Here is a 16,961-nt window from a genome sequence, read left to right as displayed (position 1 = left end):
CAACTTTTTATATGGTCTGTAACAGGAAGTAAGCTCATATTTCTTGAGGATATTAGTTATTTTTTCAGAGGTGCCCTGGATGTAGGGGATAGTGATAGACTTGGTGTAGTCTTTATTGTTGAGGGGGGGAGGGGGGGTTGTGGTTTTCAGGTTTTAGTATTTTTGGGATTTTTTTGGGGTTATAGCCATTGGCTAAGAAAGTGTTGAGGATGTGGTTTAGTTCCATAGTCAGGGCCTTGTCATCTGAGCAGATTAATTTTGCCCTGTTATATAGTGTTTTTATCACCCCATATTGTTGTGGGGGGGGGGGGGGGGATTGCTGGTGAATATATCTGCCAGTGTGGGTGGGTTTTCTGTAACAGACTCCTTAAGAAAGTCACTTCTTGGCCTGTGGAAGTCACCAACAAGCTTAAACCTTATAACTCTAGACCCCCCCCGATTATATGGACTCCCAAAAATACATAAACAAAATGTGCCATTACGTCCCATAGTGGATGGCATTGATTCCCCCACATATAAATTAGCCAAACATTTAGCCAAAACGCTCACACACTACACTGGCAACACACCATCACACATAAAAAACTCGACCCACTTTAAAGCCAGTATAGAAAACCTCACACTCCAACACACTGACATAATGGTCAGTTTTGACGTCTCCTCCCTATTCACTAATGTCCCACTCAAAGAAACCCTTGAGCTCATCCAAGCCAAGTTTCCTCCTGATATCTCAGCCCTATTTCAGTTCACAATGAACTCAGGCTATTTCGTTTGGCAAGGAAAGTTCTACAAACAGATAGAGGGGACAGCCATGGGTTCACCACTTTCCCCACCCTTGGCCAATTTCTTTATGGAGACATTTGAAGAAAAAGCCTTAAACTCCGCCCCACAAAAACCCACTATTTGGCTTCGTTATGTGGATGATGTGTTTGCTATTTGGCCACATGGCTCAGACTCACTCCACTCCTTCCTAACACACTTAAACAACCAACATCCCAGAGTCCAGTTCACCTTAGAAAAAGAGGAAAACAACACCCTCCCCTTCCTAGACACTTTAATCACCCGCCAGCTTGATGGATCTTTGGTTTTCTCTGTTTACAGAAAACCCACCCACACTGGCAGATACATTCACCAGCAATTCCCCCCCCCCCCCCCTCACAACAATATGGGGTGATAAAAACACTATATAACAGGGCAAAATTAATCTGCTCAGATGACAAGGCCCTGACTATGGAACTAAACCACATCCTCAACACTTTCTTAGCCAATGGCTATTACCCCAAAAAAATCCAAAAAATACTAAAACCTGAAAACCACAACCCCCCCTCCCCCCCTCAACAATAAAGACTACACCAAGTCTATCACTATCCCCTACATCCAGGGCACCTCTGAAAAAATAACTAATATCCTCAAGAAATATGAGCTTACTTCCTGTTACAGACCATATAAAAAGTTGGCATCCCTTATCCGCTCTACCAAAGACCAACCACTTCCCCTAGACCTACCTGGTGTATATCAGGTACCTTGCAGCTGCAAATTGTCCTACTTTGGCCAAACAGGCAGAACAACAAATATCAGGATTTCAGAACACCAAGACTACATCCGGTTTCACCAGCACAGCCGCTCTGGGCTGGCAGACCATGCCTTAGATACCCACCATAAAATTCGTTGGAAGAAGACAAAAATAATCCATCGCAGCAAGTTTAAATACGAAAGATTATTCAAAGAATCTTCAGCAGCTCTAAAAAACGTTCCTAACCTCAACAAATTTGTGTGCATGAAACTGCCCCAAATTTGGGAGACTTTCATTATGAGAACTTCAGCCCAACGGCCAAGACTACCAAATTAGCCCGCAAGAGGGCACCATTATGACTTTAGGAACAAAATTAGTGTCTTAATTTCTTCCTCATTTGCTTTGTTAGTTCCTTTAGTGCACATACCATATCTTTATGTTCCTGAAGATGACAATGTGACATTGTCGAAATATAGAAGTGATTCATTAAAGTTATCTTTAATTAATTTACTTTATATGCGTTGTTAATTCCGTAAATTAATTACCAGTTAGTACTTATTCTTGTGTGTGAAAGCAATCATATATCCTGTCTGTTTTAAAAAAAGGGATAGAAGTGTACTATCAATGATAAGGTTCTGAGAAATATACTGTTGCTATTGACATTTACAGAGCTTATGATCATGTGACATTCAGGCATTCTAAACAGATTTCTCTCCTTTGGTCTACCTGCTACTATCTGTAATTGGGTAGTCTGTTTTCTCTCTGGTCATTTATTCCATGTTATGGTGGATGGCTCCCCCTCTCATCATATTTTGCTACCAATGCAGAAATAGCTCAGGGCTCTCTTCTATCACCTGCCCTCTTTCTCCTGCACATAAATTACCTGCTCTCAATCATCACTAATCCTATTCGCAGCTTTGCTGATGATAACTCTCTATTCATTCAACAACATATGCAGTAATATACAAATCACCAGACAGGACCAGATCTCTCTACCCTGATGTCTACCTCCCCCTGGCATAAACATATCACACTAATTGCTTTATCAGCATCTAAAAAACTAGGCATTGTTTTTCATTCAAGATGCTATTTTTTCACCACCCAGCTACCAAATCTATACAAATTTCAAATACACCCATCCTTAGAATACTGCTCGCATTTGGAGTGGTGCACCTAAAACTTCTCTAAAAATTCTTGCTGCTGTCTAGAGGAAATCAGTTAGCTCATAGATGATCCTTCTCATGCTGGCTCACCTCATTCCCCCCCTCTCTCTCTCTCTCATAGACACAATGTTTCAGCATTTATGCCTCTTCTGCAGGTACTTCCATGTGCACTGCTCCACTGAACTGTCAGCCATTATTTCTTCACTTTCTGGGCAGGTTGGGCCTGTTAAAAAGAGCAGCTGCTGCTCATCAACCCTTTTCAGTGACTAACTGCAAATACACTTCTTCTTCTCTTCTTTTATTCTATCTACATCTGTCTTCTGAATATCCTTCCTATATTTGCAAAGAACTACTACTATCCTGCAACTCTTCAAGAAAAATGTCAATAAACTTCTTCTTTTCCAATCCTCATCTGCATCCCCACATGCAGCACTGGTGAGTTTTATAGGTCCTTTGACTTCTCATGTATGGGAATTATCATTTTAAAAAAAAAAAAATCAAATTTAGTGTGCAAATCAACAATAAACAATGAAATAGGTTCACCATGGTTTCATTGCTGGTATGGTAAGTTAGCTTTACATCATGTGATTAATGATTTAGATCAAAGAGGGACAATTTTTAAAAATTAGTTATGTCAATTATGTACTTATGCTGATGATATAGTCATCGTATCAAGGACCAAAAAACGGTTAATTGAGGTATATAATGAACTGGAAAGAAAAACTAATGATGTGGGATTAGAGATCAGTGTAAATAAAACTAATATGGTGATGTCAACTGCAGAAATAAGAAGAAAACCACAGAATCAAAAGTTGGACAGATTATTTTTGAATGGATGACCAGATTTAAGTATCTAGGAGATATTGTTGACAATGAGGCACAATCAACCATAGTAGTTAAATAATGTTTTCAAGCTGGTAATAGAGCATACTATGCAAATATGAGCATGATTAAAACTAAGCTAATAAGCAGAAATACTAAAATATTTATATATAAAACACTTATTAGACCTGTGGTTACATACAGAAGAGAAACGTGGACTCTTAGTGAAAAAGACCAAGATAGTTTGAGGAAATTTGAAAGGAAGATTATAAGAAGAATTTATGTTGAATAAGAAGAATTACCTGTTGAAGAAAACAGTGTATAGAGAATACAGTACAACAAAGACATTAGTCAGATACTAAATGAAAAAGATATTGTTAGGTTCAATAAGCACAAAGATTGTAATGGTTAGGGCACGTAGAGAGAATGGAAGACTTCTGTATGCCAAGAAGAATGTTGAGAGAGAAGATATATGCAACAAGGAAAAAAAAGGAAGACCAAGATTAAGATGGATTAATAATGTAATCCAAGACTTGACTACTATGGAAGTGAAAGGCTGGTAAAGATTAGTCAAAGATAGAAGAAGATTGTGTGGGTGTAAGTTGTACAGGAGGCTAAGGCTCACAGCAGGCTGTGATGCTGGATTGTAGGTAGGTATGGTTAGTAGTCATATGAATAAATTTATGTGGAAAAAGAGAAATTGTCAAAGCACTGTAAACTAGCTATATACAAGACACTGTTCAAACCAGTTTAAACTTATGGATGGATCTGAGAGCTAGGTTAGAAATAAAACAGTTAATGACTGGTAACCACAGATATGAGAGTTCTGAAAAAAAAATTATGGGAGTGAGCAGATGGCATCAGGTGAAGAAACATATTAAAAAGTGAAGATCTTAGGAACATTATTAGTGTTCAAGAATCTGTGTGAGAGAGCAGAGCTAATCTCAGGTGATATGATCACTTAAACAGAATGGGGAAAGAAAAGGTTAGCAAAATTTGATTAACCATTTTATTTCTAACCTAGTTTTCAGGATGCCAGGAAAAATATCCAGAAGAAGACCAAGATCTAGATTGATTGATGCAGTCAAAAGTGCCTGAAATATAAGATCTGACAATATTAGAATCCCAACAGACATACTAATTTGGAGCAAAATTATTGATAGAAAATTAGTAACATAAACTTTTCATGTAGTACTGTATTATCATACTGTCCTGTATATTTCTTGAAGTTCATATCAAAAATATAATGATGATGATAGTATTTGATGATAGATATGATGGAATGATGATAGAGTTTGAGAACAGGAATCAAACCTTGGAGATTCAGTGGCAAACTCTAAAGAAAACATTGATTGATTCTGCCAGAGAGGCATGTGGTGAGGTTGTCTGTAAGGATAAAAAAAATCAGAACTCCCTGGTGGACACAGGAAGTTAAAGAGGCAGTGAAGGAAAAGAAGAAAGCATACCAAAAGTTCCTGTCAAATAAGTCAGCTTGTGCTCTTAGAGAATATAGAGACAAATGCAAGAATGCTAAACACTGTGTAAAACTAGCTAAACAAAAGTCATGGGAGGACTTTGGCAAGAATATAGAAAATAAATATCAAGAAGGTGGCAAAATATTCTGGAGGTTGTTGAAGAAGCTTAAGAATGGAGGAAAGAGTGCTATAAAAGGAATTAGAGATGATAGAGGTGACATGAAAACGGGAGAAAAAGATATCCTTGAAGTATGGAGTAATTACTTTGAAAAACTGCTAAATGAAACAAGCAGTGATGACAGCACAGTGGTAAAAAACACTGACCAGGCATGTAGTCAGGAATACATATCCATACTTGAAGTAGAAAAAGCCATCAAAGGCTTGAAATGTGGAAAGGCAGCAGGAGTAGATGATATTCGACCAGAAATGCTGAAGTATGGCGGTATAAGAGTCTTACAGTGGCTGCACTGCATAGTTCAGAAAGCCTGGACAGAGGGACGAATTCCCGATGATTGGAGTACAGCTCTCATAGTACCCATATATGAAAAGGGAAATAAAACTGCATGTGAGAATTACAGAGGTATTTCCCTACTGAGTGTTCCTGGCAAGATCTATGCAAGTATACTTGAGAAACGGTTGAGAAGAATTGTGGAAGAAAAGCTTGGTGAAGAACAAGCTGGATTCAGGCCAAATAGAGGCTGTCAGGATCAGATCTTCACTTTACAACAAATAGTCGAGAAAGCATGAGAATATAACAAAGATCTGTATTTAAGTTTTGTCGATCTGGAAAAGGCATATGACAAGGTGCCAAGAGAGAAGCTATTCAATACGCTGCAGTTATATGGTGTCAATGGGGCATTATATCAAGCAATACTTAGTCTTCATTTGTGTTGTAAGTCAGCAGTTAGAATTGAAGGACGTACAGGAAGATGGTTTAATGTTAAATCTGATGTGAGACAAGGATGTACATTATCCCCTCTGTTATTCATTATCTATATGGATCACATTATGAAGGAAAGTGGTATTAAACATGATATCAAAATTGGAGATGTTAATGTCAGCTCTTTGCTTTATGCGGATGATGTTATACTTCTAAATAAATCTGCTACAAGTGTGCAAGATTCTCTGACTAAATTGAATAGCTGTTGTAATAGATATGGTATGAAGGTCAGCAATAAAAAGACAAAGACAATGAAAATAGGCAGAATCATCGAAAATGTCAACTGTGTTGTGAATGGAGAACCTGTGGAACAAGTAAAACATTTCAGCTATTTAGGCACGATTTTTACTGAAGATGGTAAATTAAATATAGAAATAGACAACAGAATCAGCAAAGCTGGTATGGTGGGAAGTCAATTGAATAAATTCATATGGAAGAAGAGAGAAATTAGTCGGAACACTAAATTAGCTGCATACAAGACCGTGTTCAAACCAGTTTTAACTTATGGATCTGAGAGCTGGGTCAGAAGTAAAACACTTGACCAAAGACCAGAGACGACCACAGATATGAGAGTCCTGTGAAAGATTATAGGCGTGAACAGATGGCATCAATGGCAGTATCATATTAAAAACGAGGATATTAGGAAAGAACTTGACATTGTCAGCATTCAGGAATGTGTTAGCAGAGCTAATCTCAGGTGGTATGGTCACTTAAACAGAATGGGCGAAGAAAGATTAGCAAAACAAGTGTTCTCTGCCAGGTTGGCAGCAAAACGACCCAGAGGAAGACCAAGATATAGGTGGATTGATAAGGTACAAAGTGCTTTAGACGATAGAAATATAAGATCTGATAATGTTGGAGTGTTTACAAGTAACAGACTGATTTGGAGGAAAATTGTAGATAGGAAATTAATAGTGATGTAATTTTTTTCATGTAGTACTGTCATATCCTGTACACCCCTTGAGGGTACATGGCAGGAATTTGATGATGATGATGATATCGTAATTATGTTTTGTCATAAACCACTTGTGAGTGAGTTAAATTTATTCAGCATGTGACCCATGCAGTTGCTGGAAAAATGCACCTATAAAGATAGTTAATGCTATAGAAATCATTAATATATTAATTAAGATAATCATTAAAATGCTGGATGTATTATATATATATATATAATTTTTTTTGTTTTAACTCAGGGGCGACACCCGAATATTTTTCTGGATGTTACATAATTCAAGGTGCTGCCTCATTTCTTCCAGTAATGGCATTAGCTCCAAAAGTAAATGAGCAAATCCTTGATATGTGTGCTTCTCCTGGAGGAAAAACAACACACATTGGTAAGATATATAAAAAAAAATGTAATAGTTTAAATTTTAAGTAGTTCTAATAGTTTAATAATTTAAAATTTAATTTAATAACCTTAAAACAATGTTTAAAACTAGTTTTGCTTATGTAAATAATACTGGAACTGTGAAATAAGTTAGTAGATTTATCCAGTTAATCTGCAAATTGCAAGTTATAGTTACTTACGTTAACAACCATACTTGATGTAGTGAAGCAGTAATGGAACCAGAATTAAAAAATATCCAAAGATTGACTGTCAAAGAGATATATGTTTTAGGCGCTCATAATTTTCTTCTAATGTTTAAATGAAAACTATGGTGGTATGAAGTGATGCCTTCAAAATTTTGACGAAAACCTAAACTTTCATCACACAGCATCATAACAGAAACTCATTTTCTGAATATTCATTTGCTTATTCTAAACATTTGTTTGAATATTGATTCATTAATTATATAAATATGAGCATTTAAATGATGGCAAAAATTTGGTAATGTTTTTTCTTTACAGATAAAAAAAATTACTAAATTATAAAAAATATTGAAAAACAGATTTAACAGCCACTGCATGTCATATATATATATATATATATATGAACTTATGTTACTCATCATATTTTTTATCAGTCTCTGGCAAAATATTATTACTATTATTATTATTACTATTATTACGGGCAACTCCAGGGAGTCATTAGACTCATCAAGGGAGGCCCCAAATCATATTCATCACAACTATTTGACATTCATACAGTATCTATCATACCTCGCCTTAAACTCATTCACTGTCACAGCATCCACCACAGACTCAGGGATCGCATTCCACTCATTCACTACTCTAAAAGTAAAGAACCCAGCTCTAACACCTTTACTAACCACACTTTTGCCCAGTTTCCATGGATGTCCCCTAGTCCTCCCACAACCAGCCCTGTTCTCAAAAATATCTTCTGAATTAATTTTATAGAAACCCTTCAGTAATTTGAATGTCTCAATCATATCTCCCCTCCTCCGCCTATCAACCAATTTTTGCAACCCACAAATCCTCAACCTGTTCTCATACAGTTCATTCCACAGACCTGCTATCATCTTGGTCACTCGCCTCTGGATCCTCTCCTCCACCTCCTCCCCATCAAGAAGAAACCTAGGTGACCAAATCTGAGCACAGTAGTCTAGATGGGGTCTTATCAAGGCTCGATACAGAGGAACAATAACCTGCTTGTCTCTGCTTGTCAACGTATTCTTCAGCAACCAAGTGATTTGATGAGATGTTTTGGTCACTTTTGCAATGTGTCCCCTAAATTTCAATTCCTTATCTACCAACACTCCTAAATCTCGTGCCTCATCAATTTCCTGGAGCACGGTTCCACCAATGCAGTAAACTGCCGCCAATCTTTTCACCCCAAAATGCATAACCTTACATTTTGCCACATTAAACTGACATCCATTCTCCTTAGCCCAGACCTCTAATCTATCCAAATCATCCTGCAAAATTTTGACGTCATCTGCATTCACTATTGCCCTACCCAACTTCGCATCATCTGCAAACAAATGAACTGTTCCTCTCAGATCATTTCCTATATCATTTATGAACAAATTAAACAGCAGTGGTCCAAGAACAGATCCTTGTGGCACACCACTAGTCACAGGCCGTCTTGTGGACTCTACTCCCGAGTAAACCACTCTCTGATATCTCTCCGTCAACCACCCTCCTATCCATCTCACCAACCCTATGTCCATTCCCATATGCTGCAATTTACTGATTAGAATTCCATGTGGAATCCTGTCAAAGGCCTTGGCAAGGTCCAGTAGAATCACCGTAAACCCATTACCCTTATCCAGTTCAGCCGTCACTGTGTTATAATACGTGAGCAAGTTACTGAGGCATGATCTACCCTTCACAAAACCATGCTGTCCCCGATACAGTATCCCATTTTCTTCTATCCAATCTTGTATTTTCCTCTTGACTATTTTCTCTAAGACCTTGACAATGATTCCTGATATGCTAATCGGTCGGTAATTTACAACAGCAGTCCTGGAACCACCTTTATGCAGTGGAACTATTTTCCCCTCTTTCCACCCGCTCGGGACTAACCCAGACCCGAGACTCAAATTAAACAAAATGGTCAAAGGTACTGACAATTCTTTAGCTGCTTCTCGTACAACACGAGCTGGTATACCATCCAATCCCACAGATGTATTGACATTGAGGTTATGCAATAGACTACTCACCTCCACTTCATTAACCACAATTCCCGTATAATCTACTGGTTTATTCGTTTCTGCAATGTCACCACCTGGATGATATACTTTTGCAAAGTGCTCACTCAGTAACTCAACTATCTCAACTGATTCAGTTACCTCCCTACCATCGGCATTCTTTAAAATCAATCTGCCATGTACATTTTTCCTTTTACTTGCTACATATCTAAAGAACTGTTTAGGATTCTCTTTAGCCTGCATGGCCAATGTTCTTTCGTAATCCTTTTTTGCTTTTCTTACCACACTCGTCACCCTTCTGGCCTGCGCTTTATACCGTTCATGTGCCTGCCGGTCACCCTTCTCCTTAAATTCCCTCCATAGTTGTTTCTTTTTTTGCAACTCAAGCTTAATGGTGTTATTCATCCATTTAACCCCTACTTGATTTATTATTCGGACTCTAGGTATACAGTCAGCCATTGCTTCATGCAAGCACTTCTTAACTACCTCCCATGCACTATCAACTTCTAGTCCTTGCAGTTGTACATGCCATGGCACTGAACCAATCAAACTCCTAAGCTTGTCATACTTTCCAGCCCGATAATTCCACATGTACCCTGTCTTAATTGAAAATTCCACACCTTTTGCCACCTCCCAAGTTAAGACCCTATGATCACTCTCACCGATTGGTGCCAATGTGGTCATATTTGTTACAGCCAAATCCTCAGATGTAATTACTAGGTCAAGCACTCTCTGACCCCTAGTATTTTCCATTACATGCTGTCGCAGATAGTTATCCCTTAATAACCGCATAAAATCCAGTTCCTTCCTCCCGTGTGTCCTCTCCTCACTCCAATCAATGCGACCATAGTTGAAATCTCCCATAATAATCACCCTCCTTCCACCCATTTCTTCTATTTGCTTGTGCATACTGTCACCACCATCTTTTCCATCACCTGGTCTATAGTAGCACCCAATTGTATATTTAGTTCTGCTAGCCACAATCTCACACCAAATGGCCTCAAATGTGCTCTTTTCTCTATCCTGCAATTCAACTTCTATTCTCCTTGGCTGGAGTTCATCAGCTATCATCAACAATACTCCTCCCCCCCCCCCCGTTTTATTCTCTCTGTCATTCCTGAACACACTATACCCATCACATTCAATCCCACTAGTTATATCATCTACAGTTAGCCATGTTTCACTAATACCTATAACCTGTGGTCTGGAAGTGCCAACCATGGCCAAAAACTCTTCCTTCTTGTTCCTAATACTCCTAGTATTAGTGTATATGAATTTAAGACCCCCATTAGCCCCAACCCTACCTTGATGCCTTATATTAACTATCCCACTCAGATTTGTTGTCCTTATTTGCTCTGGCATATTATATTCATTCTTACATTCAACTGCCTCCATAAGGACTGTATCCCTACTCCCCCCCCCCCTAACAAATCTAGTTTCCCTGAATTTGCACATCCACTACATTCAGCAACACTTTCTCAAGTCTTCTTACACCGTAACCATTCAAATGCAAGCCATCCATCTTATATAGATCTTTTCGCCCATCAAACTCACTCCACACATCCACAAATTCCACACCACTCGTCATACATAACCCACGCATAAAGTCATTTGCAATTATAGCCCTCCTTTTAAACATTTCACTGTCATACCGTGGCAAAAGACTAATCATTCTAACTCTCTCACTCTTTTCTTTTGCTACCTCAAACAATTCATTCAGGTCTTCTATCATTTCCATTTTATCTCCTTTCAAATCATTCGTACCTGCCACAACAATCATTTCTTTCACCCTTTCCTTTTGCTCTCTAATAGACGCAGTTACGTCCTTTATGGTCGCACCAGGTTGGTACGATTTTGTCAAATCCTCTACTAACACACCTCGTACTAACGAGTCTCCATACAGCACTCTATCCTTCATTTTGTTCATGTTCACATTCATACGCCTATTTTTCCTGTCATACCTTTTATTATTGGTTGGATCATTCAGTCTACTTTTGTTCATGCACTCTAGCTGCTGTTTTGCTCTTTCTATCGCACTATTCAACAACGCAATCTCACTCAATGCATCTATCTCATCTTTTTTGTTCTCTGAGAAATCATTTATACTATCATTCACACTTTCTACATTCACACTCTCATAATTTTCATGTACAACCTTGCCGTTTCTTGTCATATCCCTATTTCCTTCATTCTGAAGGTTGACAAAAATATCACACTCACGATCCGAAATACACTTCAATTCCTCATTCTCCCTACATTTTCTACACACATTCAATCCTTTATCATCATCTAACCACACTCCGACCGCACTCCGCAAAGCGTACATTTCACAGCTAGTACACTGACTCATTTCTTTTATGCTATCGTTCTTTGATAACGATGGCGAACCTTCATTACTGGCCGCCATTTTCCTTCGCACAGGTGCCATACTTATCTGTAACGTGTTTTGTCAAATTATACGTTATAACACACCAAAAATAGACGCACTAAAATACGCAAGGCAAACAAAACAAAACTACACAATATTAAGTAATTTGTATCGATAACTGAAAATGATACTTATCTTATCTGGAGCTTGCACGAACACTACACGTTACGAATTCATCTAGCGGCGACTTTCCGACATGGATTATGTTATAAAACACTTTAGTACACTAACCACGCTAATAAAGCTCCAATAATATACCAAAATTAAACACTTAAGTCCATTAAATTGAATCCAAAACACCAATAAATCAACAAAAAACACAAATCTCTCAGGAGCTCTCCGATAGCACGTCCGTTCACCAGCTAGCCTCGACACCCATATGTTATGGATGGAGTCATGAATTCATTATAAATCAGAATTTTTGGAAAATATAAAGACAGTTGGAGACTCCATAGCTCATTGAGTATTGATGATGCCTTTCAGTTGATAAAATGTAGATTAGAATCATATCCAGGATATGAAGGACCTTTATCAGGACTTTACTGCTGAAGATGAATTAGTCGGTCTTGTGTGGAGGTGGAGATTTTTTAATTCTGAAAAATAGTGTCTTCATTTTGCAAAATAGGCAAACTGGCTAGAAGAAGATATGCTACTCATAGACAGTAGACAATCTAGATGTGATTAACTTCCTTATCATAAGCAGTAAACAAGTTAAGTTACTTGGCAATGATAGGCCATTGAGCCTAACACATAAGGGAAGATGGAATGGGATGAGATAAAGATAATTAAAAAACTGAATTTAGATATTAGAATACTGCTTGCTGCACTTGAAAAATATAGTTTTACCGACAAGATAAAAGGTAATTCAGTACTCCTCTCTCTCTCTCTCTCTCTCTCTCCCTCCCTCCAGCCATGTAGTTAAAACAACATAAAAAATATTTGATGTGTTGAGAAAGACATGATTGGCTCTAAAAACAAAGCATGATAACTAATGAAGTAACTTATTTACCAAAAGTATTTATCAGATCATATGATAACTATGGGTCCAAATTGGTTACAAGAAAATTCATCGAAAAGCGAGTTCATCGAAATGGCAATTCATCGAATGAACAATTTGTCGAAAAACAATTCACCGAAAACTTTAAATTTTCGATAATGTTATGGTAAAAGTAATCCATTTAGAACAAAAACTGAACCGTGCAAACAGCTTCTTGTACCAACAACTTCTACTAAGTAATTTAAGTCAGAGAGTTTTTGTAATACAGTACATAATTTGGACACATTATTCCTTTGTCGCACCGAATATAGCTCAACTGAAAACTGGAACGGTTCGACATTTTCTTGTAAAAGTTTCAAATAGCGAATCTGAGTAAAATCATCCCATAATAATTGCTGTATTGAAGTCGCATATTACTACTAGCAACAATAATAATAATGAAGCCCGCATAGCTCATTCGGTAAAAACGAAGCCGTTTAGTTAGAAAGACCTGGGTAGTTGGATCCCATTTATGCATAATTTTTATCAGTCCTGTTCTGCTAAAGGTAAGTTAGCAGGCATAATATAGATACGGCTGGGCTTTTCTTCCGGAAACAGGCAAATCAGTCCTATGAACAGACATGAAACAGTTATTGGACAAGAAAGACTATAAGAAACCATATTGCTCTATAATTATTCCCTATGAAAGTAGCATTGTAATCTCCTTATTCACAGTTCAGGTTTTGTTCTAAATGGATCAATTTTCTCATAACATTTTCTAAAATTTTAAATTTTCGGTGAACTGTTTTTTCGATGAATTGCATTTGCGACAAATTGTTGTTTGATGAATTGCCTTTTCGATGAACTCTCCGGATACCGTCCAAATTAGCTTTGAATTGAAAACCAAGTAAAGATAAGTTAGCAGTACACTGACATTACTGATTTAAATAATTTTCCATGATTTATATTTATTTTATTATGCTTCTTAGTTTTTTTTTTTTTTTTTTTCAAGTTAGATGAGCCATTCAACTCTCACTATATTAAATACTATTATAGTAAATGCATTTGCTATAACAAACTGTACTGAAAACTCAAAGATCCATATCATTGCTGCTGCACTAAAGGAAATTCACTATAGCATACTATTCAAATTTCCACTGTTCCTGTGAGTTGACTGTAGTTATTTGTATTTTATATCTAGAAAGTACAGAAAATAAAGTTTAATCTAAAGTTTTTTTTTTTGTTTTTTTTTTACTATGTTTGCAGCTTCTATAATGAAAAATACAGGCTTGATATATGCAAATGATGTAAACAAAGATCGACTTGATGCACTTATTAGTAATTTACAGAGACTTGGAGTTACAAATTCAGCTGTGTGTTGTCATGATGGCAGGAAACTACCAAAGGTAACTTCGTCCTTTCCATTTCATTTTGCCATTGTATTACTTTAATTTTGTGTATGTTTTGGACAGTGCAGACAGTTCTCAATTTACAAGTTCCTGGGTTTCCAAAATTTTTTTTCTAATATCAAGTATCAACAAAATTGAAAATATGTAATTTAATTGCAATAAATAAATGCCAAATTCATAAATATGGCATTTCTAACCACACACATATGACAGATGCAGGCAATTGTGCCTGCATTTGTCTATCCAGGTAGACTTAGAGCATCTTACTTACTGAATATCATATAAAACAGTTACCATGCTGACATTTTGTATAAAGAGTGGTTGTGGTGCTCTTCATTTTTGCTATTTTATTTCAAAGTTATCTCCCTTATTTTACAGTAAACCCAAGAATTAAATTTACACTTGAAGTAGAAGATAACAATTGCATCCCCTTTCTGGACGTTCTTATTCTGTATCAATCTAAAGTTTTAATCACATCATATTTCTGATAGGGGTGCTGCTTCTCATCATCACCACCCATGTCAGAAATATGATGCGATTAAAACTTTAGTTCGGCATACACATGAGCTATGTTCTGCTGATTCTCTTTTAAATATGAACTGTCATTTATCAGAACTAGTTTCATCTCTGATGGTTATAATACAGAAGTAATTGATGAAATTATTAATAATTATGGCCTTCATCCTAATCCTTCTTGAGAAAAAGTTTCATTCCTTCCTAGCCTCTCCAAAAGACAAAATATCCTCCTCTTCCTTATATTGGAGTTTACATGATTCCTTGTTCATTCAGCACTTATTATTATGAGCAGACAGATTGCTCTGCTCAGATTCATATAGAAGAACATCAAGAGTATATTTTACTTCAAAAGTCTGGTTTAGCTAGCAGTGTTTTATCCACTAGGATAAGAATTTCTTTACTGAGTGTTCCTGGTAAGGTTTATATAAGTATACTTGAGAAATGGCTAAGAAAAATTCTGGAAGGAAAGTTTTGTGAAGAACGAGCTGGATTCAGGCCAAATTGACGTCAGGATCAGATTTTCACTTTAAGACAATTGAGAAATCATGGCAATATAACAAGGATCTCTATTTAAGTTTATGAATCTGTAAAAGGTATATGACAAGGTATGATGAGAAGAGCTTTTCAAAATGCTACAGTTATGGTGTAAACGGGATATTATACTGTCTGCCCACAGTTGAGAGAACCGTAGCTGGCAGAGTGCTAAGAAAAGCCAATTCATGTTGAAGGGGAGAAAGGAATAAGGGATCTACGAGTTCATCACCAACACGCAAAATCGTACTTTCTTGTCTGTTGCTGTACTAGCTTGGTTTTTGTTGTTGTTTTTTTTTTTTTTTTGCATTGATTTTTTTCGTATTTATTTGTATGATGGATCCAGTACTGTCAACAAGTTCTGGTGTTAAAACCAGAAACTTGTTTGCGCTTGCAAAAGAATATTACATAATGTGCTGACATTCTGCAAAAAAGAATCATTAGGTAGTCTCCTCTTCTTGTTCCAATTTCTCAGGCCACAAAACATGCAAGTGAAATTGCAGACATATCAGAGTCAACTGTTAGAAGAATTCATAGGAAGTGAAAAGGTGAAGATAGCCAAAATTTAAATCTCCTAAAAAACTGCCAGAGAAAGAAAACCCTCAAAAATGTAGCTTGGAATGATTTTGATGTAGACATAATAATAATAACTATTCACAAATTTTATGCATTCAAGAAAAAATTACCAACTGTTCCTAAATTGATTATTCTGCTGAAAGAAAAAATAAATTTTCCTTGGGAAAGAGAAACTTTAAGGAAAATACTTCATGAAATTGGATTTTATTCAGGGCTCACCCCAGGAATTTTGCTGCCCCATGTAAATGCACCATCGGTAGAGCTGACCCTGATTTTATTTCAAAAAAGCACAGAATAAAAAGGAAACGAAGTGACATATAAAAATAAAAAGGAAAAATGAAGTGACTTAGTTTTATTTAGAACTCAGTATTTGAGAACAATATGACTTTTCAGGGAGGAGAAAAGACCAATTGTGTATCTAGATGAAATTGAATTGACAGTAATTTAATTTTGGGAAAATGTTGGTAATCTAAAGAAGAATGGAGTATTACAAACTAGAAATGCCTCATGGTCATAATAATTTTGTGTACAGGCGAAGAAATGAAAATTTTACCAAATCAAGTTTACTTTACAAAGCCAATTCAACAACTAGAAATTACCACGGGCAAATGAATGCTACAATCTTCAAAAAGTGGACAGAGGAAAAGCTGATTCCAAACTTTTCTAAAAATGTAGCTGTTATAATTGATAATGCTCCATATCACTCCCTCCAATTAAAGAAAGTTCCAAACTCTTCTGATAGGATATAATAAATTTAGTTTAATCCTTTATCCAAGTGTATGCAAACAAAGTTTGTGCCTGAAAGTATCTTCAGGACTGGGGTAAAGTGGTACAACGCTGGGCGACTCCTTGCACTTACTTTACTTTACCCCAGTCCCGAAGATAATTTCAGGTGCAAACTTTGTTTGCACACACTTGGATAAAGGATTAAACTAAATTTATTATAGTCTGACCAAGTGAAAAATAAACTTTCAACATCTTCTGATAGGAAGCAAGTCATTATGGATTGGCTCTCTGCAAATAACATTCCTCAGATATGCAAATCATTGAATTGCTCAACT

General features: G+C 36.7%; 1 protein-coding gene across 2 annotated transcripts in view; it reads left to right on the top strand.

Annotated features, from left to right (window-relative positions):
• LOC150107625 (28S rRNA (cytosine(4447)-C(5))-methyltransferase) overlaps positions 1-16,961 on the top strand; it is a 181,852-nt gene that overhangs the window by 130,819 nt on the left and 34,072 nt on the right. For both annotated transcript variants that reach the window (XM_090391435.1, XM_090391434.1), the window contains 2 exons: positions 7,107-7,247; positions 14,135-14,274. In XM_090391435.1, the coding sequence (XP_090247561.1) occupies positions 7,107-7,247; positions 14,135-14,274 (281 nt within the window). The remainder of the gene's footprint in view (positions 1-7,106; positions 7,248-14,134; positions 14,275-16,961) is intronic.

This window comes from Typopeltis vanoorti, chromosome 4, assembly GCF_054136105.1.
Source record: "Typopeltis vanoorti isolate ZY-2024b chromosome 4, IOZ_Tvanoo_1.0, whole genome shotgun sequence".
In the NCBI taxonomy this organism is placed as follows: Eukaryota; Metazoa; Arthropoda; class Arachnida; order Uropygi; family Thelyphonidae; genus Typopeltis; species Typopeltis vanoorti.
This window is presented reverse-complemented; position numbering and strand designations above follow the sequence as displayed.